This window comes from Diabrotica undecimpunctata, chromosome 1 (assembly GCF_040954645.1).
Source record: "Diabrotica undecimpunctata isolate CICGRU chromosome 1, icDiaUnde3, whole genome shotgun sequence".
Classification (NCBI taxonomy): domain Eukaryota; kingdom Metazoa; phylum Arthropoda; class Insecta; order Coleoptera; family Chrysomelidae; genus Diabrotica; species Diabrotica undecimpunctata.
The window spans coordinates 161,798,131-161,825,192 of record NC_092803.1 but is presented as its reverse complement, the minus strand read 5'-3'; the positions used below and the strand labels follow the sequence as shown (position 1 = coordinate 161,825,192).

Genomic DNA, 27,062 nt, shown 5'->3' with positions numbered 1-27,062 from the left:
GAGCTTCTGTTGCTGCTTCTTCAATGTTGATTTTACTTTTCTCCCAGCTCGCGTTTATATCTTCGATGTCGTCTATTTGTTTCAGCTGTGTCTTCTGTGCTAGCTTTTTTGGTACATTTCTCTCATAGAGTCGTTCCACAGTGATTCTACATTGAATTTTTCCTCGGTGATTTTCTGTCAAAAATGTTTTGGTGTTATTTTCATTCTTATGTTTTTATATTCTTATATTCTTATTATACTAGTTTGTGTTCACTCCTTGCGTCTGCTGAGTTTAAAGTTCGGAGGTCTAGAATCTGCTTTGGGTGGATTTTTCTATTAGTGACTATAAAATCAATCATAGATTTGTACCCTCTGGAGTTTTCAAAAGTATATTTATACTGGAGCTTATACTGGAGAAAAATACTTGATTGTATTTAATATTATTAATTTTTAAATTACCATTGAAGTATTTGATTCTCCATCTAAATCTCTGCCTATCGTCAAATTTAATCTCTGTAACTTTAACAATTCAAATATACGAATTACAATCCTCTTATTGGTAGATGTTTTATACCGAATGTAACAAAAAAATGTCAAAATTTAGGTAAAAAATATTGGATAACTATGTTGGTGTTATTATCAATAATAATTGTATATAAATACGGGTATATAGAGTAGAATTCCGATTATCCAAAATAACGAAATACACATCTTGGATAATCAAGAACTCGGATAATCAGGACTTAATTTTTAATTTTATATAAGGAATCTTATAGTACAAATCTTATTCATACCAATTATCGAACAATAAAAGTGATATAAGTGGAACATTGAAGATATGTATTTACATTTGTTAATACTTATATTCTAGATTAGTAGTGCTACTACTAGTTTGTACACTTTTTTTAAACAATAAATGTTTATCTATCTTTCTGAAGCAATGTTGATATTTTCCACTACAAAATTCTTTCTATACATGTTTGCTTCATATTTGATCTCCTTTTTGCTGTTAGGTGGGTTACTTCTGATTCTTGTTTAACACAAAGCAATATTTTTCCAAATTAGTGAAATCTTGACGAGAGATAGGTTACTAATCATACACGTCGATATATGCCATCATCGTCATCAACTTCCTCGGCAGTCCAAAATACCTGCTATTTTTTCAATACGGAATTCTTTAGTCTGTTATATAACAAGGTAACATCTTTTTTGTGGCATTTTCACAACTTCTAAATGTTTGCTTTTTTCAAACAACCTTTTTCTTTCTTTGTATTGCTGGTAAAAGAAAGACATTTTGTTTTGGTTCTTTGATCTAAAAGCTAATTTACTCAATGGAATATTTTCCTTCAGTATCATCAAAACTTTTGACTAGGATTCTTGAACAGCAGAAATATCCAGGTAAAATAGTTTCAGAACGGTTTGATTCATGTTGGTAACATTAATTTCACCCACCAGAAGATTTTCATCAAGACATAAAGGTGAGCTATCCATTAATATCTAATACTGCTTTGATAAGTTCATTCCTTTACAAAAACCTGGAAACTGAGGGTACAAACTCTTCCTTAAATCAAATAGTGAATACGTCCACATCCATCTAAGCACTTTTTTGGTTATAAGATACACACAACTCCAAATCCAATGATCCTCAGTGACAAATTTAGTTGATATGAAAATAAGAATCCATCTAAGCACTTTTTTGGTTCTTAGATGTACACAACTCCAAATCCAATGATTCTTCTCAACAACAAATTTAGTTAAATATTATGTTTTTATGTGATTAAGCCATACTGATTGGTTGTGATTGTGATCAAAATCACATTTTTAATTAACTAATATTTGACGTTTTGATTTCCACTCCAGACATTGTTCTCAAAAAAGGTTTTTTGTATAAATTATGTAAAAATGTGTATAACCAAATATTTTGTTATTGGTTATGTCATTTCAAAGTTAACTTGTTTGACCTATATCTTGTAGGCCAATAGCCCATAGTGGCTACAACACAATATCAAATTCTAACTATGTGTGTTCCATGTTATATGTTTATGTAAAAAAATTATATCATGTTGTGGTTGTGTAATGTAAATTGAGCAAAAAATTGTTTTATTTATGTGTGTATAGTGTGTTGCATATGTGTTATGTGTTAGATTGCAGACAATGTGTTTGACATCCTATTACTCGGCTATTATTGGTATATTCGTGTTGTTGACTTCTTCATTTAGTATTGGCTACCAAAGCCAGCTAGATTTTTGCTGATGGGTTTGCCACACATTTTTCATCGTTGACTAGGATGAGGGCTGCTTGTTTGATTTTTCTTTGATTATAAATTTAGTTGATATGAAAATAAGACGGTATGATGTGTTAGTTAATCCAGAAATTATTTAGGTTTTACATGAAATATACATTCAAGTAGCTCATGAACTCATATATTATGAGGTCAGGTTTTCTTTGTATGAAAACACAATTAAGATATTTTATGTTTACTTAAATACTGTATACCGAATGTTATGTGGTAGTTTATGTTTCAACTAAATTGTCAAATCAACAATATTGATAAATATTGTCAAACTTAAGAATATGTAAAGAAAATGCAATAAGTCATAAGTTTAAAGAGAACTGATATATCAAAATTATTGAAAAAGTAATATAGGAAATAATCTAAACTAAAATGTTTCACCAGAGATTGTCTTAAACATAGATGATAGAAAGAAATTATTTTTCTCATATAATATGGATAAATCTGACCTTATTTGGAAATTTGAATTAATTTGGAATGATTTTTCTTCTATTTTATAAATAAAAAAGTGAAAGGTATAAGGTCAAAATATGTTCACATTTTAAAGAACATAATTTTTTATGAACCTAGGTGTATTATTATCCTTTAATGTGATATATGATTTTATTTTCAAGTGACATTCTCAATTATTTAGTCCTGAAGTTTTTTATGAATGTGTATAAATATCAGTAATATATGCCTCAAAGAAATAAATTAAAGATTTACAATTAGCTTGATTTTCAAAAGTTTTGTAGTAGTGTTGATTGTGTGATTTTCTATTGATATTTATTAAACACTACAAACGACTTAATGATTTGTTAGATACTTTTGTCGATTAACAACCAGTAGTTGGCATTAAACTTAAAACATATTTTAAATAAAAAAGCTTGGGTTGCACAATGATGGCTTGTGTGTAAGTTTTCGAAAGATGCTGATAAAAGTAGTAGGACTAAATAAGAGTAACGAAAAGTTTCACTATAAAAATATAGGGGATCAAAAACTTTATCTAACCTACAAACATTCATTGAACCTATTCCATATTTTTAAAAATAGTAAACTTCTTTGATTATTAATAAATATTGTGATATTTTTGCATAAACCATAAACCTGGCAGCAGCTGGGGAAGATAATAAAGGTTTGTAAGTTTATTTAATTTAACAGCTAAATAAAAAAGAGAACGAAACTGTATGCCGAAAGAACATGGCATTACAAATTGGTATAATTAAATACAATGTAAATTTCATATAACTCTTGTTGATACATAATGTCAAAGTATCAAAACAGTTGAGGAGTAACAAGGAATGAGTTTTTCTTGATTTAATTATGTGTTCCAAGTAGATAACAAAAAGAAATCAGGTTAAATAAAAGACATCAGGTCATAACCTAAAGTATAAGTTTCAAAGTAATCAACAAAATAGTTCAACTCTTATCTAAATGTAAATAAATACACATTTTGTATAACCCTCGTATGTTTAGAAATGCACATGGCCGGGCTGTCAAAACAATAGAAAGAAATACTGACAGACAATTTTCGGTTGATTTAATAATGATTATAGATAGAAAACATTAATGCAACCGCTAAATAAGAGACACTAATGTATACACAAAAGTGTAGGCTTTTATTATGTCAAGAAAATAACATCTAAAAAACCATAACAAACTTTAAGAAACAGTCAACGCAAGCGCGAACCTCAATCAGCCCAGAAGAATCTACTTGCACCTGCACTTGAACCTGACCTGCGAAAGCAAGGCACAGAGATTCCAGGGGTAGCCTAGATAATAGCCAATTTAGGTGCAAGACTAGGTCAAGGAATGTATAGAATAATTAGCATAATGATGCACTATTGCAATGAGAGTTGATTTATTTGCTAGATTTAGAGTGGTGTGTAGCTAATAATTTAGAGTTTGAGATAGGATGTCATTTTCCCCAGCGTAACCTAGGACAAGTTAAGAGAACAAGAAACACCGTTGCCGTATCCTACTTACATGCAGACTTGCAGACAGACATGGTAGTCGTTAATTTCGCTTTCAATATCACTTTCGCATAAACACGGCATGGAAATGAACAATCAAAAGTGAATTTTCTACACTGAGAGAATTTACACCAAAAACAGGTTTAATAAACATGCTATTTTAATTATATAACCTGCAAAATAGTAAATGGCATGTACGGGAAATTACCTCCTGAATTAGTGGAGAAAGGCACTTGCAATTCTACGTTGTCATTGTCTGTTACAACTTCCAATTCCACCTCGGCATCGGCATTGACCACAGAAACCGTAGTAGACGTGCCGTTTTCATTTTGTACGACGGTAGATACGGCAACAGAGCTGGGAACGCTCATACCCGACGTTTCTTCATGCATTGTTTATTCAATTACGCACTTATCCCGAAATGATAAACTAATTCACCACGCCTCAAGGTCCAAAGAAATCTCGACCTTCAAATTCGCGCCAAGGTTTCACAAATATCTATTTCTCACAATGATGTAAAATCGAACCGTGTATAAATGTAGGTCTCTAGGCCACTTCGCTTACACTTTGCATTCAGACAGACAGACATGACTGCACTGGTCAAGCGTGCTGCTGCTTACATAACCTGAAATTGTTCGTTCGCAATTTCATCCTCTAAACGTATCTAATATATCAAATAAATCCTTTTACGATTTTTAATAAAAATTTATCCGGCTCAAATGGCTTTTAACTTACTTTTTGATTAAATACAATGCTCGGTAGACTTTCTCGATATTAAGTAGGTCAAAGTTGTTTATTCATTCTGTTGCGTCTATTCGTATTACATAACTGGTATTCGAATTCAGGTTGTATTTATAATGCCTAAAGATGTATGTTTTATTCATTTACTATTCGCTTTAATGCTACAATTTGGAAAAATACTTTGCATTCCATATAGCACGAGGAGAATCATCGCGCAAGCGTTCTCAAAATTTAAATTTCGGCGCCAACCATGAGGTATTATTACACAAAATTACTTGTGTGTGCAAGATAAGCAATTATTTATGTGTATTTATTATTTATAAAAACTAAATTAGGCTATTGTACGATATCATATTTTAAAATGAAAATTTTAATTTGTAATTAATACGAGAGTTTTCCTACCTTACAGGCAGTAGAAATACATATTTGTTATTAAGCATTAAAGGTTAAGATACATTATGGTAAAAATAAATATAAACAGCTGTTATACGTTATACAGAAAGCAAATGATTTTGAAATCTCAAAAATATGTTACCAGTCAATCAAATAAACGGTATAGCTACAGAATTATATTCGATTTATCCAAAATATCTCTCAGGGTCTCCTCTCTTTCTAATAAATTTTAATATCGTTATTGTTCTAATTAACCTTTTTGTCATTATTTTAATTCGAGTTTTTCCTACTTATACATACCTACACGCCTCATGTATGTTTTAATCAGGCATTTCTTTTTTTACCTGATTACCAAAAAAATATCTATTTCTTATTTATATTATCTACTACTATATTAGTTTGCGATTTATAAATAAAACAACAAAATTGTAAACATTTATTTAAATAAAAAATATAATTATACTGACAAAATATGTTGTGTATAAAGTATTGCCTACATTCCAGGTAGCAAACATGTCAATCAATCTTTTTTTTTATTAATTTAGGTCAGTCAGAAGTTATTCACAAGCATTAAAAATGTTCTTCAACTTGTCCAAGGCGAGTAGAAAATAAAATGCTAAGATTTTACTACGATTTGGTGAGCACTTTTGGCTGAGAATTAATTATTTGTTTAAAAATGCAAATTAGGAAACTACATAGTTTGCTTAACATTTTCAAAAAGCGCCCTTGAAATAATAATTCTTTGAATCTGGGAAGTTCCTTCATAAATCTGGAAAATTTTTGCATCCCTCATTAATTTTTCTACCGGGTATTCGCTGTTGAATCCATTGCCCCCGAATATTTGAACTGCGTCACTTGCACACTTGTTTGCTACATCAGAGGCGTAAGCTTTGGCTATTGAAGCTGTGAGGGTATTTTTGATTCCGTTGTCGATTTCCCAGGCTGATTTTATACAAGCTAAACGGGATGTTTCTATCCCGATGGCCATGTCTGCCAACGTGAAAGCTACAGCTTGGTGTTTAGCAATTGGGACACCGAAAGTTTTTCTTTCCATGGAGTATTTGGTAGCTTCGTCTAACGCACGTTGGGCTAAACCGATAGCTCCTGCAGCCACCTAAAATATGAATGAATAAAATGTTTTGTAATAAAGTAAAATTAATAATTACTTATTTTTTACATTGCATATACATATTTTGAAAGCAATTGGAAATGACTAAATAATCAAATATATCTTCATAGCATACTTTGTAGTTTGTACTTATAATATTTGTTCTTGTTTATAAAAAGACCCAAATTAGTAAAATATTGTTGTGAATTTATTAAAAGGTTCAATATTTATAACACTTACGGATTTAATTTATTTCTTTATTTATATTAACTTATCTGACAATAATTTATTATATTCGTACGTAACAAATTCGCGAGCGCGGCTCTTGAGAATTAACTGCCCTCCATATAAAAATGTTGTATTTATATACGAAATCCTGATATACTAGAACAGCATCGAAAGATCGAGAAGCTTAGCCGGCTCATTCACCATAATTTTGGTTCTAGACTTCCACCGAAATTTCTACAATAAAACAGAATAATTAGTCATAAAAGTTAGGCCAGTATATTTATCGTAACATTGCCCCCCTCTTAAAAGATGGTTCCTCCTGGAACCTTGTCGGGACTGGAACCGGAACTGTATGCTGGTATCGGCAACTGGACCCTCTTTTACAACTTCCAGTTGTATAAAAATGACAAGGGACGGTTTTCTCTCCGCACCAGTAACTATGCGGATTGCAACAGACTAACACCTGGACTTCGGTGTCTTTAAAGATCTCCTCCACCATATTTCGGATAACCCTCCAATCTAATTGGCGGCACTCCAACTTTGGCAGGGCTAACTTTTGCACGTCGGACTCTAGTACGTGCTCTCTCAATTGAAGTAAGGCTTCCCATACATCTCGGTAGGTAGGTTGGTCACGGGCAGTGTCTTTTGTTACCAGGTAGAAAAGGTAACGTGATGCATCTTGGAGTTTCAAGGTTTTACCGGGAGCTGGCACCTGGCATTGAAGTTCTGCAACTCGACCAAACTTCCTTCGAAAGACGGATGCCAACCCTGGTGCGTCTTTGATACTGGCCGGGATGGTGAGGGCCAGCGAGTAGTCATCGGGGAGCGCGAGTAGATCTTGCTTTTCTTCAGTGGTAACACCATGTCTCGCTTTACCGGTACCTCCATAGGCACCCATGAATTCCTCAAACGTGAGGTCAGACACATCGTGGACTTGGTTTACTTCCACTTCTTCATCTACGTCGTGGTCACCTTCGAAAGACGCCAGCCGGTTATGGTGTACTATCATCGGCTTTCCCTTCGGAATCTTGCTTATTCGGTAGATGACATCGTTGATCTTCTCCATAATGAGGTATGGACCTTCCCAAAACTGCTGCAATTTGGGAGAACAACCTTTTCGCTTCTTGGGATTATACAGCCATACTTTGTCGTTCTTCTTAAAGCAACCCTTTTTGGCTTGTGTATCGTACCGTTTCTTCATTCGGTCGCTAGCGATCTGAAGGTGGGAACGGACCAACTCATGTACATCGTCCATTCTTCTTCGTAATTCGATCACATAATCTTCACCTGCTACATCTTCTCCAGGTCGACACCCAAACTCTAGATCACAAGGTAGTCGCATTTCGCGTCCGAATAGGACTTTCGCTGGTGTCTGGCCTGTTGATTCGTTAACAGCAGATCTGTAGGCCATTGTGAAGAACGGAAGGTATTGGTCCCAGTCTCGCTGATGATCGGACACCATCTTTGTCAAATATTTGCCAACTGTCCTATTCATTCGTTCTACCATACCATCAGATTGCGGATGATACGCTGTAGTTCTTGTTTTCTTCATGCCTAGTCTATCACATATTCCTTGGAATAGATCGCTTTCGAAGTTCCTGCCTTGGTCACTATGGATCTCCAAAGGCACTCCAAATCGGCTGATATATTCTTGGATCAACTTATCTGCAACGGTGGCGGCCTTCTGGTCTGGAAGTGCGTAAATCTCGACCCACTTAGTGAAGTAATCCATTACTACCAGCATGTACTTGCCTCCATTTTCACTTTCTGGAAATGGCCCAGCGATGTCCAAAGCTATTCTTTCAAACGGGCTTCCAACATTATATTGTCTCATAGGAGCTCTCCTTTTTCGGTAAGGCCCGTTACTCGTGGCACAAATAGTACATTTCTTACACCAGTCTTTTACATCGTCGGAACTGTTCATCCAATAAAACCGTTCCCGAATTCGCTGAAGGGTTTTCCTTACACCAAAATGCCCTCCCGATGGACTGTCGTGTAACTGACGAAGTACTTCGGCTATTCTGCTCTTTGGGATCACCAACTGTCTTCTCTTCTCTGAACCGTCATCATTTTCCAGGACTCGTTTAAGCAAGCCATCTTCGATGATAAATGAGTCCCACTGGGCCCAATACGTCTTAACTACTGAGCATAGGTTTGATATTTCCTGCCAAGGTGGTCGACGGTTTTCCTCTTTCCATTTTCGGATTTTCTGTATAACTGGATCTCTCTCTTGTTCTTCCCTGATCTTAGTAGGCGTCCAGTCGTCGTTGACAATCGTCGTTCTTAGCACTGCTGCTTCCTTGGATTCCGTTTTGTTGCAGTGGGAACACTCTGCTGGGCATGGCCTTCTGGAAAGAGAATCAGCGTTTCTGTGGCTAACTCCGGCCCGGTGCTCAATCTTAAAATCGTATTCTTGGAGTCGTTCGATCCACCTGGCTATCTGACCCTCTGGATTCTTAAACTGCATCAACCACTTAAGGGCGGCATGGTCGGTTCGGATTAGAAACTTTCTGCCATAGATGTATTGATAGAAGTGCTCTACTGATTTAACTACTGCTAGAAGTTCTCTTCTCGTGACGCAATAATTCCGCTCAGGTTTTGAAAGAACTTTACTAAAATATCCGAGGACTCGTTCCTGTCCTCCTTGAATCTGAGACAGCACTCCTCCAATTCCCACATTACTTGCATCCGTATCTAAGATGAACTCTCCTTCTGGCAGTGGATACCCCAAAATTGGTGCTGTTATTAAATGCTTTTTCAACGTTTCAAAGGCATTTTGGCAGTCTATATCCCAGCGGTATTCTCTTGCTTCCTCTGTAAGTCGCGTTAATGGCTTAGCGATATCTGCAAACTTCTTAATAAACCTCCGGTAGTAAGTACATAGTCCAAGAAAACTTCTCACTTGATGTTTGTCAGTTGGTTTTGGCCATTCCTTAATGGAATCGATTTTTCCCTTATCCACGGCCACTCCTTCTTTACTGACTATATGACCCAGATAATTGACTTTACCTTGAAATAGCTGGCACTTCTTGGGGTTTAGCATCAATTGGGCAGCTTTAAGTCGATTAAAAACGTTTTCTAAATTCCTCAAATGATCTTCGAATGTCTCCCCCAAGACGATTATGTCATCTAAATAAACCAGGCATGTTTTCCAAGATAACCCTCTCAACACATTTTCCATAAGCCTCTCAAATGTCGCAGGAGCATTACAAAGTCCAAATGGCATAACGTTGAATTGCCACAATCCAGATCCTGTGGTGAAGGCTGTCTTTTCTTTATCGACTGGGTCCATTTCTACCTGCCAGTATCCAGACTTCAAATCTAAAGTAGAAAACAATTTACTTCCAGCCAATGTGTCCAATGTGTCATCGATCCGAGGCAGAGGATAACTATCTTTCTTGGTAACGTTGTTCAGCAAACGGTAATCCACACAGAACCTCGTCGTTCCGTCTTTCTTCTTAACCAGGACCACCGGAGAGACCCATGGGCTCGTAGAAGGTTCTATCACCCCGTCTTTCTTCATTTCCTGAACAATCGTTTCAGCTTCCTCTCTTTTCGCCTGTGGTAATCGTCGAGCTGTTTGACGAATTGGCTTAGCATTACCAGTATCAATTTTATGCTTAACAACCGTAGTTCTTCCCGTCTTTCCTCCTTTCGGTACGAAAATATCACGATACTGCCGAAGAAATTCCCTTAATTTCCTTTTCTCCATCTGATTTAGAGACTGTCCTGCAACTGCAACCATTTGGTCGAATTTATCGTTGGAATTATCAGATGTTGTCGCCTGACGGATTATGGATGTCACAGGTACACAAGTTCCTACTTTTGTCTCTTTTTTTATGGTCACTGGGTAGTCGTTGACATTGATAAGTCTCACAGGAATTTCCTTAGCCGAAGTCACCAATTCCTTTCCAATTATGATTCCACGGCCAACCTCATCGTCGTGGTTCCAAGGCTCCATCATAACAGGTCTCCCTTCGTCCACAAATCCCTGTAGCCGCGCTACTATGATCGTTTCGCTTCTCGCAGGCACGACTGTATCTTCTGTAATGGCTGCTTGCACAGTGTTGTCATTATGTGGATGGAGAAATACCTCCTCGTTGCCAACTTTAATTACCTTATTCTTAAAATCCAATTGGAATCCATGCATATTCATTACGTCCATCCCTAATATAACATCCTCTTCGATGTCAGCAACTATAACAGTATGGACGAACTTTTCTGCTCCAATTCCCAATTGTACCTGGATTTCTCCATGAATGTTGGCATTTTCACCTGTAGCGGTCCGAAGTCGCAACCTCGTTGGTAACAGTTTCTTTCGGCTGTTTATAACTGTCGGGCGTATAATGGTTCTAGTCGCTCCGGTATCCACCAACAACGTATGCTTTTTACCATTTATGTCTCCATCTACATATACACTATCTTCACGACATTTCAAAGAAGCTATTAGTATGAGAGGGTCTTTGGAAGAGTTCCGGGTCGAAGCTGCCTCCCTAAGGTTGACTCGTTCTGGTTTTCCTGATGGTGAGTTTCTTGATTTTATGGTCTTCTTTTTCTTGCATGTCATGCTTTTCATCAAATTAAAGAGCTGGTCAAGTTTATCTTCGTCTCCTTCCTCTTTTACAGTCCTAACTTTACTGTACCCGCCAGAGGCCTGCGTAGCTGACTCGTATTCGAGGGCGGCGGATAAGACATCAACCAGCGTTTTGTGACGAGCTAATCGCAGTGTTCTCTGCATTTCATGATCACGAAGACCATCAATAAACGTTTGAACGGCCAATTTTTCCATCATGTCTTCGGGAGCTGTTGGATAAGCATATCGTACTAATCTGCCAATATCTACCTCATATTCTTGAAGAGCCTCATCTTTCTTCTGTCTACGATTTTTAAGCTGTGACTGATATACATGCTCCAAATGTTCGTGGCCATATCGCATATTTAACCTCTTCTTCAGTTGTTCGAAATCATCGGTCTCCTCTACGGCTATGGTCTGAAGCACATCTAAGGCATCTCCTCGAAGGGCGATAGTCAGGTTTACAGCCTTTTCTTTTTCAGACCATCCATTTGCTCTTGCGGCTGATTCGAACTGTTTCATGTAGTTGTTCCATGATGATTTTCCGTCGAAAGTTGGGACTTTAACATGAATAGAACCTCCACTTCCTTCAAATTTCGGCCGTGTCTCCAACTTACATTTCGTCTCGTCTTCTTTTATCTCCACTGTAATCGGATTGTTACCTCTCTCTGCTGTCCCTGTTTCCTCCATCTTCCTTTCCATCTCTTTCCATATCTTTTCTTCGAAGGCCAACATATCGGCAGCAACTTGGTTTTTTAACGAAGACACTCTATCGTCAAGAGCAGATATCTCTGAAGTGACTTTAGAGATGTTAGCAGAAACTTTGCTTTCCAGAGAAGAAATCTCGTTAGAAACTTTGCTTTCTAAAGAAGCGATGTCGCCGGATACTTTGTTCTCCAATGATGCGATGTCGCCGGAAACTTTGGCTACATCACCAGAAACTTTGGCTACATCACCAGAAACTTTGGCTACATCACCAGAAACTTTGGCTACATCAGAAGAAACTTTCGAAATATCGTCAGAAACTTTGTTCTCCAATTTCGAGATCGACGAGATGACAGCGTCTTCAAATATATAAGTCTCTGGATCTAGACCTTCTTCTAGCAAAGCGTTCTTTAGTCGTTGGACTAACTCAGCCTTTTTTCCGGTGGAAGCTAATTCTCTGTCTTCAAGATGTCTTCTTAAATTAGTCACTGTCAGCTCATAAATCGTAGCCATTTTCACAATTTATTTTATATTCACTTGTATTATTATTATAAGTCTAATTTATGTTCGATCTCACTTCTGGCACCATTTGTTGTGAATTTATTAAAAGGTTCAATATTTATAACACTTACGGATTTAATTTATTTCTTTATTTATATTAACTTATCTGACAATAATTTATTATATTCGTACGTAACAAATTCGCGAGCGCGGCTCTTGAGAATTAACTGCCCTCCATATAAAAATGTTGTATTTATATACGAAATCCTGATATACTAGAACAGCATCGAAAGATCGAGAAGCTTAGCCGGCTCATTCACCATAATTTTGGTTCTAGACTTCCACCGAAATTTCTACAATAAAACAGAATAATTAGTCATAAAAGTTAGGCCAGTATATTTATCGTAACAATATCTACAAAATGACTGTTGGCATGTAAGAATTTATCAGAAATGTTGAAGTACCTACCAATTTAATAAAATAATGATGTCTCTTTTCGAGGAAGCCCTAAACCCTTGGGAAATATAACTATCCAGAATAATAAGATCTTAAGTAGTTAGTTTAGATAGATATATAGATAGTTTATGAAAAATATACTCACAATAGGTCTAGTAAAATCAAAAGTTGACATGGCTATTTTAAATCCAGCTCCTGGAGCACCAAGTACATTTTCTTTTGGTATACGGACATCTTCAAATGTTATTCCTCTGGTATCAGAAGCTCTCTGTCCCATGTTGATTTCCTAAATTGATCAGTAAGAAAAAATAAACAACAAACAAGGAAATAAAAAACAATATATCATAGTAAACTGACTGACAAACAAAAAACAAAGAAACAAAAGTAAACCGATACAAACAAAGTAAAAATATACCAAAGGAATCACGAATCAACAAACAAAAATTAAAAACATTATTCAAAAAAACAAAACACAAACAAAAAATTTATTTTTGCCTAATCGTTTTTATTGGACAATGAAAAGGAAATAGAAGGAGTACCAGGAACAAATAATCAGAGACATAGAAGAAAATCGGAAGAACAACCAAGTAAGAGAGGAACTTGAGTTACACCGAACCACTTTTTATTTGAAGTGGTATAACTCAGGAAAGAATATGTATATATGTCTGAAATTTGGATGATAAATTCTATAAGGTGCGAACTTCTACTGTCATAAGTGAAACAGGATCTAACCAAAGTTTGGTACTAGTTAAAATATATTTTTTCAAAGCGTCATTTGGTTCAGTGCGCTCCTGTCCTTGTGAACAGTGAAACAGGCTATGGGTAACAATGAAGCATGGGGCTACAGAGAATCAGCAGGTTTCTTGAAGAAAAGAAAACGCATGATGTAGCAAAACCTTTAATACTACTATTACAAACTAGCGTATGTCTATTTGAATAAAATTTAATTTGAATGAATAGAATGACTTTTGTCGTTTAGTCTTCCCAATTCCCATAGGTAGTTGATTGTCGTAATATCAATTTTACGTCTGACAGTGCAACCGGAGACACGTCTAAAACGTCTGGCAAACGGAATTTGTTTTCCATTTTATAATTCCTCCCCAAAAAATGACTTCTACTTCTTGTTCTTTGGCCTCTTGTAATACCTTGGCAACGTAATAGACTTACCGATTCTTTCAGTTGAATTCAACCAACACATAGTCTCCTTTACTGGGTAATTGCTCTAATGGCTTAAAAGAGTCGGGGTTTATAAGATTCTCCTTATCACCGCGTTCATAATAGTCTTCTTTCTCAGAATGAACACTAAACGTATCTTCTTCATCTGTTAGAAGATATTCTGGTTCTTAAAACATCTTTTTTTAAGAGTTGCGCTTTCCTCTTACTCTGCTTTTCTGCTTCGAGCTTCTCAATTTCCATTTTTTCTGGGATGTTCGTGGCTTTCATAGATTTACTCTTTCATTTTAGTTGTCTGTTATTTTTCTCTGGTCCAGCCTTTGGTAGCCCTCGGAATTGATCCAGAGTTACAATTTCCAAAGAGATTTCAGCCTCAGAGTCAGAAGTTCTACTTCTACATGCTTCTACTATGTTTGCTCCGACTGCCAGTGGATTGTCCGCATTAAATATTTGCCCATATGGAGTATTTCCATCATTTTTAGTAATGGGCCTCTTAGTAACTTCACTTGGCAAGAAGTCTATGTCGGTAAAACATTTCTATTGTACGGGAAGGTGCCGGTTTTCTTAAAGGCATTACAAATATTTTACGGAGTCATTGCCTGCGTATGTGCATCCCCAACGCAAGTAGGGACCTCATTAATCGTTATAAATTTTCCTGGATTCTGTATCATTCAACTGTCTACAGCTGCATTGTAGGCAGTTTTTTCAGGTTTATAAATGCAAATGTCTAAAGGTTGCATTTTTCCGGTAGAATGAGGAGGAACTGTTAATATTGTCACACCATTTTCCTTCGCCAATTCAATAGCTTTTATTAAAATATGAGCTTCAGAGTTGTCCGTTATAAGTAAGCTGGGGTTTTCTTTGCTAAGGTTTAAGAATTTAATAGTGTTCCATCGTGCCTACAAATAGTCTACTGTTTATCCACCCATACTGTGTCGCCAATTCTAAAGTGCCGGAGGGAGCACCATTCGTCATGTGATGCTCAAAATGCATACGAGGAAAACGCTTGTAGTCGCGGCTCCGCACTGGCTGTCCCGAGATGCAAGTTTAAGTGAAACCAGCAGATATTTGAAGATCAGAGTTAGGGGATAAAGTGCAAAGATTAGAGGCTGCTGGTTCACTGTGTAACATGGTTCACTGTGACCCAAGTTCCCTACCAAGCGAGAATAGGAAGCTTCCTTCAAAACAACAGCGGACAGCTTATTACTGATGGTAAGGAAACCCTAAAAACCTGGAATGAATACTTTTACCTTCTATTAACAGTTAAATGACTGATCTAGCAGAAATGCTTCAAACATAGAAGTGCATACAGCTGAAATAGAATACCAATACTCGGCCGACCAAGAAGTAACTTGGGCAATTAAAAAGCTTAAAACTAATAAGGCACCAGGAAGCGATGGTATACTTGCTGAGTGTTTAAAACAGGGAGGACAAGCGTTGTACAGATTTATATACAAGCTAATTTAAGGCCTTTGGCGAGAAGAACAATGCCAGATAAATGGGAAGAAGGGGTTATTGTACCAATCCACAAAAAAGGGAACAAAATGCATTGTATTAACTACCACCGAATAACTCTCCTAAATACCGCCTACAAAGTTCTTGCAAACATTCTGCTAGAAAGAACCAAAACATAAATAGAAGAAATCGCTGGGTATTATTAATGTGGATTTAGACCCGGTCGCTCTACTGTTGACAGGCATTTGATAGAGTATGCAGAGTTAGACTGTGGACAGCGATGCAAGATCTTGGCTTTCCCAAAAAACTAGTAAGCATTATACGGATGTATATGGAAGGGTTACGATGTAAGGTAAGAGTTGGACAGCAAAAATCAAAATTCCTAAGGAAGATCTTTGGAACTTTGGACCTGTGTTTGATAGAGCAGCAGGACAATATAGGATAAGAACTAACAAAAGGCTCGAACAAGTATATCCAAGCGATAACATAATAAAAGAAATAAAGTCCAGAAGACTCTAGTGGACAGGGCACCTAAGAAGACATTCTGACGAAAGAATAGTAAGGCTGACCTCGACTCCGGTGAAGAGATAATATGGCAAGAGACCTTAAAGCTATGGGCGTGGAGAATTAGATGGAGCTCAAGGCAGAGACGAATAGAGGCATGTTGTCAAGTCGGCGAAATCCTACGAGAGGTTGTAACGCCACGGAATAAGTAAATTTTTTTTATATTGATATTTATTACTAGTGTGTATATATATTATGTTTCGAAGATAAAGTCATGTAGTATTGGTAACAACTATGTATATACCTTTCTTCCGGGAGTTACACCTGGCCATTCTCTTTCAACAATGAAAGCGGTAAATGCTTTTCCCGCTGAGGCCTTTGGATCAGGATTTGTACGGGCTAATACAAAAAACCTAAAATAGGATATAATTGGTTTTAGATAAGAACAAACTAAAATTCTAAAGAATATATTCATGGATTATTTTTAATATAGTTTTCATTTCACATTTACATTTAAAAACTAAAAGAAAGAAGAAATTATAAGAATAGATGACTAAAATATGGTTTAATGGAGCTTTTTACGAGAAAATGTCTTTATATATACCGGGTGATTCTTTGAGAGTTCTAATTAGACGTTTTAGAGAAACTTGACATAATATCTGAAAATTTAGGAATATGGGGATTTTGGTTATGACCAATTATTCTAAAATATTTAGAGCCTCCTACCACTTCCAGTTATACCAGAAGTTGACTAAAACTCCCTTATTACATCCTGTATCTTTATAAATAATAAAATTGCAAATATTTCGTTTGGAAACATTTTTTTAACATTGTCTATTTTAATAAATCTCTAACAATTTGTAGATAGAATAATATTTAATATACAAGGAGAGTCGAAACGCGAACTTTAAAATTTCTCAACTTTTTTAAATAGATCACCCTATGCATTACGCAATTATTAGAAAGTTTGAATTGTTCTTTAAGTTTTGTTAACTACTTCCTATACCTAAATCTAACAGTTATTAAGATTTTCTTCTTCTTTTTAGTTTAGGCAAAACTCGTTAATCTCTGACACTTAATCGTAAGATCTTTGTACCATATCTTGTTTTTTTTCAGCAAACTCTAATAGGTCCTGTAGCCTTAATGAAGGCCAACAGTTTCCATATTGGTAGTTTTAGGATCTCTTCTGGATCTAGATCAATCCTCAGTTTTCTTAAACGACAATGTCCAGTCACCATTTCGGTGACCGTTTTAATCTCTCGTTTATTAAGTGCTTTAAATTGAGTTTTTTATCTGTATTCTCGATTATTTTCTTAATCTGGATTTGTCCTTGAATGACTCGCCAATTCTTTTGGTGATTCCCTATCAGCCACTTATGTAGCTCGCTTTTTGTAGCAACTTTGCGGATGCTACAGAGTAGTTCTGGGCCTAAAAAGGTTTCTCTCCCGGCTTTTTTTTTGGCAACAAATCTTCTCGTTCATTCCCGTGCACCTTCATGATCCGGTATCCATATTAAAGACACTTTATCATCGTTTGCCAGGTTGTTGGCAAATCTTTACAGTTCCTTGCCAGTTTTGATTCGGTGAGTGGGTTCTTTACTGTCAGAATAACTGCTTGGATATCTGCATAAATGTTGATTCTCTTTGTTTTTGGGTCTCCATCCATGATTTCATCAATGCAGGCCACCAAAGCAAAAACTTCAGCCTGAAACACAGTTGTAAATTGACCTAAGCTGTAATATTTATTATAATTACATGTCTACTCAAAGAGTCCTGATCCAGTACTATGGTCAGTTTTTCATCCATCTCTGAACTATATTAAGCATTTGGAATGATCCCCATTAGCATTTGGAATGAAACATATCGCATCTGATCTGCAACAATACTGGGAAATTTTCCCCTAGTCACTATTACAATGTCAGATTCCTTGACTACTAGGCCGACTATATTCCATGTTGGTGACAATACAGTGGCCACCTAGAATTTTCATGTGGGGGGGGGGGTTTTGGTTGGGCACCGAATTTTGGTCCTTAAAATTTGTGAGTAACAGTATCGGAAAAGTGCTCTGGGGAAGGGGGTTAATCCCCAAAGCCCCCAAGGGTGCGCCACTGGACAATGCAACCACTTGACTCCACTTAAGAGTACCCTTTATTTGTCGTCAGGTTTTATAGCACCCTATAATTGCCGTCAGGTTTTATGGCAGCTTCATACGTATCTGTGGATATTATTCTACTCTGAAGCATCTGAATAATCCACTTGCATGTTTTGTTGTTGATTTTCTTCAAATGCATTTCTATGCTTCCTATGCAGCAAAGGCGACTTATGTTAAGTGTAATCTCCTTTCGAGTTCCGACACCAGATTGTACAGGGCGGCTTGACCTGATGTCCTTACTTTATACACCCATTGCCGCTGATGCAGTGGATTTTCATTAAGCTAATTTTTCTTGAAGTAGGTAAAATAAATAAAATAAGACTTACTCACAATCAATTTAATTTTACTACCAAAACGACCGGTTTCGCTTTCTACACTTTGCAAAGCATCTTCAGGTCAAACAGTACAAAGTAAATTAAACGATTCCGGTACAAGAATTCTTGAAGAAATTTTTCAAGAACATCAGCAATACAGGATAGTTTGAACTATATATCACGAATCAATAACTAAAAATTCTTGTACCGGAATCATTTAATTTACTTTGTACCGTTTGACCTGAAGATGCTTTGCAAAGTGTAGAAAGCAAAACCGGTCGTTTTGGTAGTAAAATTAAATTGATTGTGAGTAAGTCTTATTTTATTTCTTTTACCTATTTGAAATGGACTCACACAAGCAACACATTCATGATTTTTCTTCAAGTATACATTCAAAATTTTTTGCATGGTTTTCAATATAAATAAATTCAGACTTATAGGTCTGTATGATTTTGCTTTAAGAAAAACATCGTGTCTGGGCCACATACTTTGAAACTCTCTTCCACACGTCATCATGCAAGGAAGAGTAGAGGGAAGAAAAGGCTTGGGTGAGAAATATTAGAGATTCGACTAATATCATTGTTAAACAGATATTTCACGTTGCAAAAGATAGGGAACCTTTTAAAGAAGTGATCGCCAATTTTCGTTAGAAGATGGCACGATTCAAGAAGATGATTTTGCTAATGTGTAATCTGTTTTTCCTGGTTTGGGAATAAACGCCACCCTCGCTCTTCTCCTCGGAATGTATCCCAGAGCATGGCTTGCTTTAAATATTGTGACCAGTGGACCCATAATTATTTTCAGTTCTTCTTGGATTAGCCTAGGAAATAAGGGATCCGATCCCGCAGTTTTGTATGGTTCAAAAGTTCCAATAGCCCATCTGATCTTATGAGAATCAAAGATAACTTTAAAGGTCAGTGAGTTACTTCTGGTTGAGCTAAAGTTCGCTTGATCATTATTACCACTAGTCAATTGTCGACCCTGGGAAGTAAACACTTTAAAGATGCTCTACAGTGCTCTACATTGGGCGATTTAACTGACATGTTTATTAATGTTATCTCTTTTGAGGATTCTGTTAACTCTGGTACTTTTAGGTACACTTTTATATTTTCACAGAATTCTCTCCAGGATCTTTCCTTAACGGATATGATTGTTATACTATAGGTTTTCCGTTTAGCCTTATATGCTTTCCAATCATCTGATTTCTTCGTCCTATTAGAGAGCCGTCATATTTCTTTTCTGGGATCAGACAGCTCCTTATTCCACCAAGCTAATTGCCTGGACAGACAACTTTCTTTTAACGGGCAGTTTTCTTTATATGAGACGACTATTACATGTTGCAATCAGTCTACTGCCAGCTCAACGTCAGTTATTGAGAAATTAAGTTTTAAATATTATATACCATGCCATGGAATTTTTAGTTGACAGTTCTCAGTTGTTAAAACTGTAAGTCTGTTTATCTGTATATAATTTACGTAAGTTGAGAACTGTCAACTAAATTTCCATGGCATGCTATACAATAGTATTCAAAATTATAATACAAACACTTAAAGCTAAATATCTCAATAAATGTTTGTTAGATTTGGGTATAGGAAATAGTAAACAAAACTTAAATAATAATTAAAGTTCTTTGTCATAACGTCATAATATATATAGTGATCTATTTAAGAAACTTAAGAAATTTTCAAGTCCGTGTTTTGAATCATCTTGTATATTAAATGTATTATACACTAAAATATACACTTTTTAACAAAAATTGTACTAAACAAAATGTTTGCAATTTTAATATTTATAAATATGCACGGTGACAAATTGAACACTGTTTTAAAATAAAATTCGTCATATCTCGTAAAACATTCGGTATAAGGTAGTATAATATATTGATAGAATTTTCAAGAACTGTTCTATCAAAATCCGTAATAATATAAAGGGCGTTACATTTAAAATAAGAAAGTTTTAGTCAACTTTCGGTAAAACCAGAAGTGTTAGGAGGTTCGAAATATTTTAGAATAAGTAATTGGGTATATCCAAAAACCCAATATCCTAAATTTTGAGATATTAATTATGTCATGTTTCTCTAAAACGTCTAATTAGAACTCCCAAAAATCTCTCTCTTTCAATTAAAAATTCAATATATTTACTACCACTGGTAAAATAAATAAAAAAAACCCACGTAATTTGCTTAGTTTTTACAGTTTTTTCTGTGTTTGGTTGTTGTTTATAATTACCATAATGAACCATGTAGTGATTATTTCATTAATTAAATATTCTGATTTTAATTAAATCTATGTCTCAAATTGTTTTTTATCAAAATATGAAGGAAGATTATCTCCACAACTGCATATAATTTTTAACCTTAATTTGAAAGCTTAACCACTATTTTTAAACAATGTATACAGAGGAACACGCATAGATAAAACATTTAAAACTATCTAAAAACATTTAAAACTATCTAAAAACATTTATTAAATATTTGTAGTTACATACTCTACCTCTTTACAACATTCAGGAATTATAGTGATGCGATACTTTTTGACATTGTGCACTTACCAATTGGCTACTCCTCCATTGGTAATCCACATCTTTTGTCCATTGAGGATCCACTCATCTCCTTTCTGTTCAGCATGAGTTTTAATAGCATTAACATCAGAACCAGCTGATGGTTCAGTTGCAGCATATGCAGCCACTATTGGTTCTGCTAGTAACCTTCCTAGATATTTTTTCTTCTGGTCCTCATTGCCTGCTATAATAACAGGAGCTTGCTAAAATAAAACAGGTTTATTTTGTGATTCTCAAGTTTCCTTTTTTAGTACTTACCCCCAAAGTACTATTTGCTAAAGCAGTTTCCACCCCAGTACATCCATAGGCTAATTCTTCTGCTACAAGGCAGCCATCAAGTACTCCCAAACCCATTCCACCTGATAGAAAAAATTATTACTAAATGATAACCAAGCTCTCTCTTATTTACCTAAAGATACACTTATTAACTATTAACTAGGTTAATTTGAAAAAATGAATGGATTGTATTAAACAGTAACAACTTACCATATTTTTCTGGTATGTGACTATTGATGAGGCCCAAGGCCCAGGCTTTTTTAAGTATATCATGAGGATATTTTCCAGTTTTATCAAGTTCAGCTGCAATGGGAATAATTTCTTCCTTGGCAAATTTTCTGGCTAACTCTTGGAACTCTTTTTGAGTGTCATTAAGAGCTTAAATAAATGAAAAATACATACATTATCACTTTACTTTGGAAAAAGATAAAGAGAAACAATTAAACAATATCTACATTAAAATTAAATAATCAATGAAATAAAAATCTAGTCAATGAAACATTTGATAAAGTCAGGTATTAGCAATTCTTAAATGCAATTTCTTAAAAATAAAAACTCGGATTCCTTTAAGACATACTTCATTCTACATCATCACCTACACTATTATACAACTAAATTCCAATAGAAAGAAACATAGAAGAAATATTTATTTGCTGAATTGAAATATATGCTTGTGTGTCTTGAAATATAAATAAATCAGAAAAATACCAACACAACTATACAAGAAAAGAAAAACAAAAATTAAAAAAATGAGTTTTCCTAAAAGTTACATAAGAACAAAAAACAAGGCACTTGTTAAGGTACAAACTGGAGTATAAAAGATTCATCATCATCATGCAACCTCTTCTGTCCACTGCTGGAGATAGGTCTCTCCCATTTTTCGCTACTCTTCACGGTTCTGATAAAAGATTATTTAAATAATAATAGACTACAAAAACATTTAGGACACCCTGTATATCTGATTGAACAAGACTATGAAGAAAAAGAAATTTAAAAATTCCATCACGATTTAGAAAAAGTATTAGCATCTGCAAAGAAACATGAGCTCAATATTATCATGGGAGATTTTAATACGAAGATTGGCAAGGGGAACAGGAATATAACATAGGAAAATATGGTTTGGGAATACGAAAAGGGAGAGGAGATATGTTGGCATCTTTTTGTGTAAAAAAGCAACTAGTCATAATAAACACAATTTTCAATCATCCAAAGCTCTGTCTTTACACCCGTAGATCTCCAGCAGATACACGTGTGGTTCATAACCAAATAGACTTCATATGTATAAATAAAAGATACAGAGATTCAGTATTAGTAGTCAAAACATATCCAAGTGCAGATGTACCAACATATAATATTCTGCTAGGAAAAATAATACTGAGATTGAAAAGGGTTACAAGGATTCATAAACAAACATTTAATATTGACAAATGGACACCTGTCCAAACCCTCCCACAAGTGTCCAAACACTCCCTAATTAATAAAACTGTTATAGAAAACATGCGACTAACCGAAATATAAGCGACTAACCGAAGGACGATTTTCTGAAGAAGCCATGCGAAGTGCAACAGCTGATGTTTTATCAGGAAAGTTTTCTATCAGAAAAAGCGCTCAACAGCATGAAGTTAAAAAATCAACACTAGCTTTATATGTAAAGAAAGCTAGAGAAGTAGGAATACACAATACGACTTTGTCTCCAAATTTTGTCACATGCCAAGTATTTTCTAATGAAAAGGAAGCCTCCCTTGCGTTGTACCTTAGAAGTTTAGAACCTTAGTTTAACTCCAAAAGCGACTCGTAGATTACCAAACAAATTTGCCGAAAAAAACGAAATCAAATTTTCAAAGGCTTGGAAAGTAAACAAATCAGCTGGGAAGGACTGGTTTACAGGATTTTTAAGTCGACAATCTGAACTATCCTTACGAACCCCGGAGAATACAAGCTTAGCGAGAATTTCCAGTTTCAATAAATCTGCAGTCGGTAAAATTCAAGGTAAGTTAGAGGAGATTCTAAAAAGGCACAGCTTCACTAGCTCAGACATATTTAATTTGGTAGAGACGGGCGTAACCACAGTTCAAAAAACTCAAAAAGTAGATGCTACTAAAGATCAGCATCAAGTTGGTAAAGTAGGGTCGCGTGAGAGAGGAGAACTGATTACTCAAGTGAGTATTATTGGACCGAATGGAACAGCACTTCTACCAGTGTGGGTGTTTCCAAGGAAAAAATTTGACAAACATAGAATGCTTAATGATATTTCAGAAGAGTATTGTGCAACCGGTTTAGTGCATTCACCTGGATGGATGACAAGTGATAATTTTTTAAAAGTTTTAGAGCATTTTGTAACTCATGTTCGGTGTTCTAAAGAACGCCAAGTTATTTTATTAATGGAAAATCACGAATCCCATTTATCTGTTTCTGCTATTGATTACTGCAAAGAAAATGGAATTACAATTCTAACTCTTCAGTTTCTTCTAACTCTAAAGTTTCAATCAAAGAGCAGATGAATGCTCTCTCATCCAGGGAAGGCATTATCAATTTATGACCTTGCACCAATATGTATCAAAGCTTGGGATTGATCTGCAATTCCCTCCAACATAAAATCTGGATTTAGTTGCACTGGAATTTGGCCATTGGATAAAAATATTTTTGGCGAAGAAGACTATCTATGCTCGTTTGTAACAGGCAGAATGGTCCCCTCAACATCAAAAGACCCCAATGTTTCTTCATCAAGTGAATTTTCAAATCAAAATGTAGAGGTGTCATCGCAATTCAGCATCTCTGCATTGTCACAGCCCGACACTCTAGTTCAAAACGAGCACAAGAAAGCTTAATTATCTCCATCCCAAATAAAACCATACCCGAATACTCCAGAAAGAAAATTAACTTAAAAAGATCCAGTAAAGAGAAGAACCATAATAGCAACCAATACTCATAAAGATAAAGAAATTGAAAAAAGAGACACCACAAATTAATAAATAAAACCATAGATATGGTAAAGAAGAAAGTAGTGAGCAGTCTTCTTCCGATGAGGAAGAAGTAATTTACAAAAACTCATCTTCAGATTTAGATTTGGAAAATGATGAAGATCAGAATGAGGACCTTACTAGACTTCGAATTGATAGTTTCGTGTTTTGTAAGGTGTTTGGAAAAAAATTGGTTCGAAATTATGCCGCCCAAATTCAAGTAGTTGTTGTAGATGGCTACAACGTGAAATTTTTGAAAAAGCAAGTTGCTTCCAACCGCTTTATAGTTAGTGAAGAGCTTCCAGCATTTGTAACATACGAAGAAGTGATTGTAAGGTTACCAAATCCTTTGACAGATGAAAGTGCCAGATATAAAGACATGATATATTTTAACATTGATGTTTCCCAGTACAGTTTATTTTAGTAATGAATATTTTGTTTGTTTCATTTGATATCTAAAGCTTTTTTGGCAAATAAAAACCTTATTCTTGTATTTATTAGTTTATTGTCCAGACCCTCCCGGTCAATCGGGAGGGTTTGGACACATTACCTTAAGTATGTGTATGCGAATATTTCATTCACATTGTTATATTTGTACACAAACTATGCAAATATATAGTAATGAGACTATGAGTATGATTTCAAAATTTTAGATATTTGTTATCCATGTCCACGCCATAATTGTTTATTAAAAAATTATCCAAACCCTCCCGGCGCTCCCCTATAGGCAATACAAATGGCAAAAAATGAAAAAGCCCTTGGCCCCGATAAAGTAAGAGCTGAAATACTAAAGTTTTTAGGAGAAAATGGAATTAAAACTGTGTGGTCTCTTTTACAGAAGAATAGAATTTATGACACTGGGTGGGATATTACTAACTGATAGGCTTAAATCGACATTTGTCACAATATCAAAGAAACATCGTGCAAAGACATGCAGTGATTTTATTTAACTCGATAATTAGCAGAATATACATGATATTAGAGGAGAGAATTAACAATAGTCAATTCGGATTTATGAATAGCTTGGGTACGAAAGAAGCCTTAGTATCCAAATTCTGAAAGATCAGTATCCAAATTCTGATCCAGAGATGCAGAAATGTAAATCAAAATATATACGTCTGTGCAATCGATTTTGAAAAAGCTTTTGACAAGGGCCCGCATAAGAAAATGGCAAGTGACCATACGTGGCAAGAATAAAAGTTTAACAAGAACTGTCGGATGAAATAAATCTAAAACGAGGAGTGAGACAAGGCTGCTTAATATCTCCTTGCGGAGAATACCTTCAAAATCTAATAAACAAAATAAAACAAACCTGTGATCAGTATGGATTAAAACTCAACGTTAAGAAAACTAAATATATGATAGTTAGCAAACAAAACTATAGCAGGATGACGGTATAAAAGTCGGAGATGCCGTATTGGATAGAGTAGCGAAACTCGTGTATCTCGGCAGTAATATCAATGTCAGCTGTGATTCAACCGTAGAAATTATAAGCCGTATAGAAGAAGCCCGAGACACTTTTGTAAAAATGAGGAAGGTGCTTTGCAGCCACGATCTTAGTATTGACCTTCACGTTCGAATGACATATTGCTATATTTTTCCAGTGCTACTGTATGGAGTGGAAGCGTGGATCCTAAGTGAGGCAATGTTTAAACACTTGGAAGCCTTTGAGATGATGTTATACAGACGACTACTATGAATAAGCTTGGTCGACAAAGCTAGAAATGAGGAGGCCTTTAGACGCATGAGCCAAACATTACAACTAGCCAATATAGTAAAGAAAAGCAAGCTGGAATACTTAGGTTACATTATGAGATACTCTGAAAAATATGAACGTTTACATCTGATCATTCAGGAAAGATTCAAGGTAAACAAGGTCCTGGTAAAAGAAAAACATCATGGCTGAAAAATCTAAGACAATGGTACGGAGAATTGACTATATTATTATTTAGAGCTGCTGTCGATAAAGTCACGATAGCGAATATGGTAACCAACATGATATCCAACAATCGATAACGGTCATGGAACTAGAAGAAGTATATTCGATTGGTTTTTCAATTGCTTTTGAACATAGACTTTGATCTCTGAAATAAAGGTATACTTACTAAAGTTAAAACCCCCTGATGTTGAACTGTATTTGTATTTTATTAAATTTGCGTTAACATTTCTTCTTAATAATTGTTTGGAAATCTTAAAAACATATTTTTAATAAAACTTGTACATTTATAGATAAATATACCAACCTGTTGAAAACACGACATTTTTTAAACTAACAGTCCAATCCAATCTACCAAATGATAACTTAAAAGTATTTTATCACAAGCTACAAATTCAAGGTAATCATCAATCATTGACCCAGCCAGAAATACACATTAGCGTATAAACGACAGCAGCTATTGTTTTTGTTGTTCTTACTTATTGGTTTTTTTTATCTTGTTTAATTGGTTCTTACTTAATTAATAAAACAGCGGTAATTTTATAATATTAATACTGAGAATGTTAAAAAAGAGATAACTGATAATTTGGGGCGTTTTATTAAATACTGAATATGTTGAATTTGGATATGGTATAATGGATATTAACCCGCCATCCGACACTTGGGGTGTAAGAAACCCCAGAGTTCAGGGAGTAACCGTCATAAGTTCAAATTTTACTTAAACGCCAACATCGCTTCAGTAGCTTTAGAATACATATTTGTCTACAATAGTTGCCGACTAACCTGACGAGTGCGACTGCATCAG

General features: G+C 35.3%; 2 protein-coding genes across 2 annotated transcripts in view; both read right to left on the bottom strand.

Annotated features, from left to right (window-relative positions):
- Positions 1 to 5,035, bottom strand: part of ftz-f1 (ftz transcription factor 1) — a 520,286-nt gene extending 515,251 nt beyond the window's left edge. Inside the window, exon 1 of the mRNA XM_072520365.1 lies at positions 4,433 to 5,035. Within this exon, the coding sequence (XP_072376466.1) occupies positions 4,433 to 4,616 (184 nt within the window). The 5' untranslated portion in view covers positions 4,617 to 5,035. The remainder of the gene's footprint in view (positions 1 to 4,432) is intronic.
- A 745-nt stretch (positions 5,036 to 5,780) lies between these two features.
- LOC140432453 (medium-chain specific acyl-CoA dehydrogenase, mitochondrial-like) lies at positions 5,781 to 26,721 on the bottom strand. Its single transcript, XM_072520362.1, has 8 exons — positions 26,565 to 26,721; positions 26,427 to 26,511; positions 21,572 to 21,739; positions 21,344 to 21,444; positions 21,077 to 21,288; positions 16,366 to 16,474; positions 13,075 to 13,215; positions 5,781 to 6,472 (listed from the first exon to the last, which is right to left on the bottom strand). Exons 1-8 carry the CDS (start codon positions 26,580 to 26,582, stop codon positions 6,050 to 6,052), a joined length of 1,257 nt encoding a protein of 418 aa, XP_072376463.1. The 5' UTR covers positions 26,583 to 26,721; the 3' UTR covers positions 5,781 to 6,049.
- Between the last annotated feature and the right edge of the window lie 341 nt (positions 26,722 to 27,062).

What these genes read in the sequence shown, in the direction of transcription:
- LOC140432453 (XM_072520362.1), bottom strand. An exon ending in ATCAGGGGGTTTTAACTTTA is followed by an intron (nt 21,740 to 26,426) that starts GTAAGTATACCT and finishes CATTTATTTAAG; the next exon opens with CTCTTAATGACACTCAAAAA. An exon ending in TTGATTTTACTAGACCTATT is followed by an intron (nt 6,473 to 13,074) that starts GTGAGTATATTT and finishes TTCATATTTTAG; the next exon opens with GTGGCTGCAGGAGCTATCGG.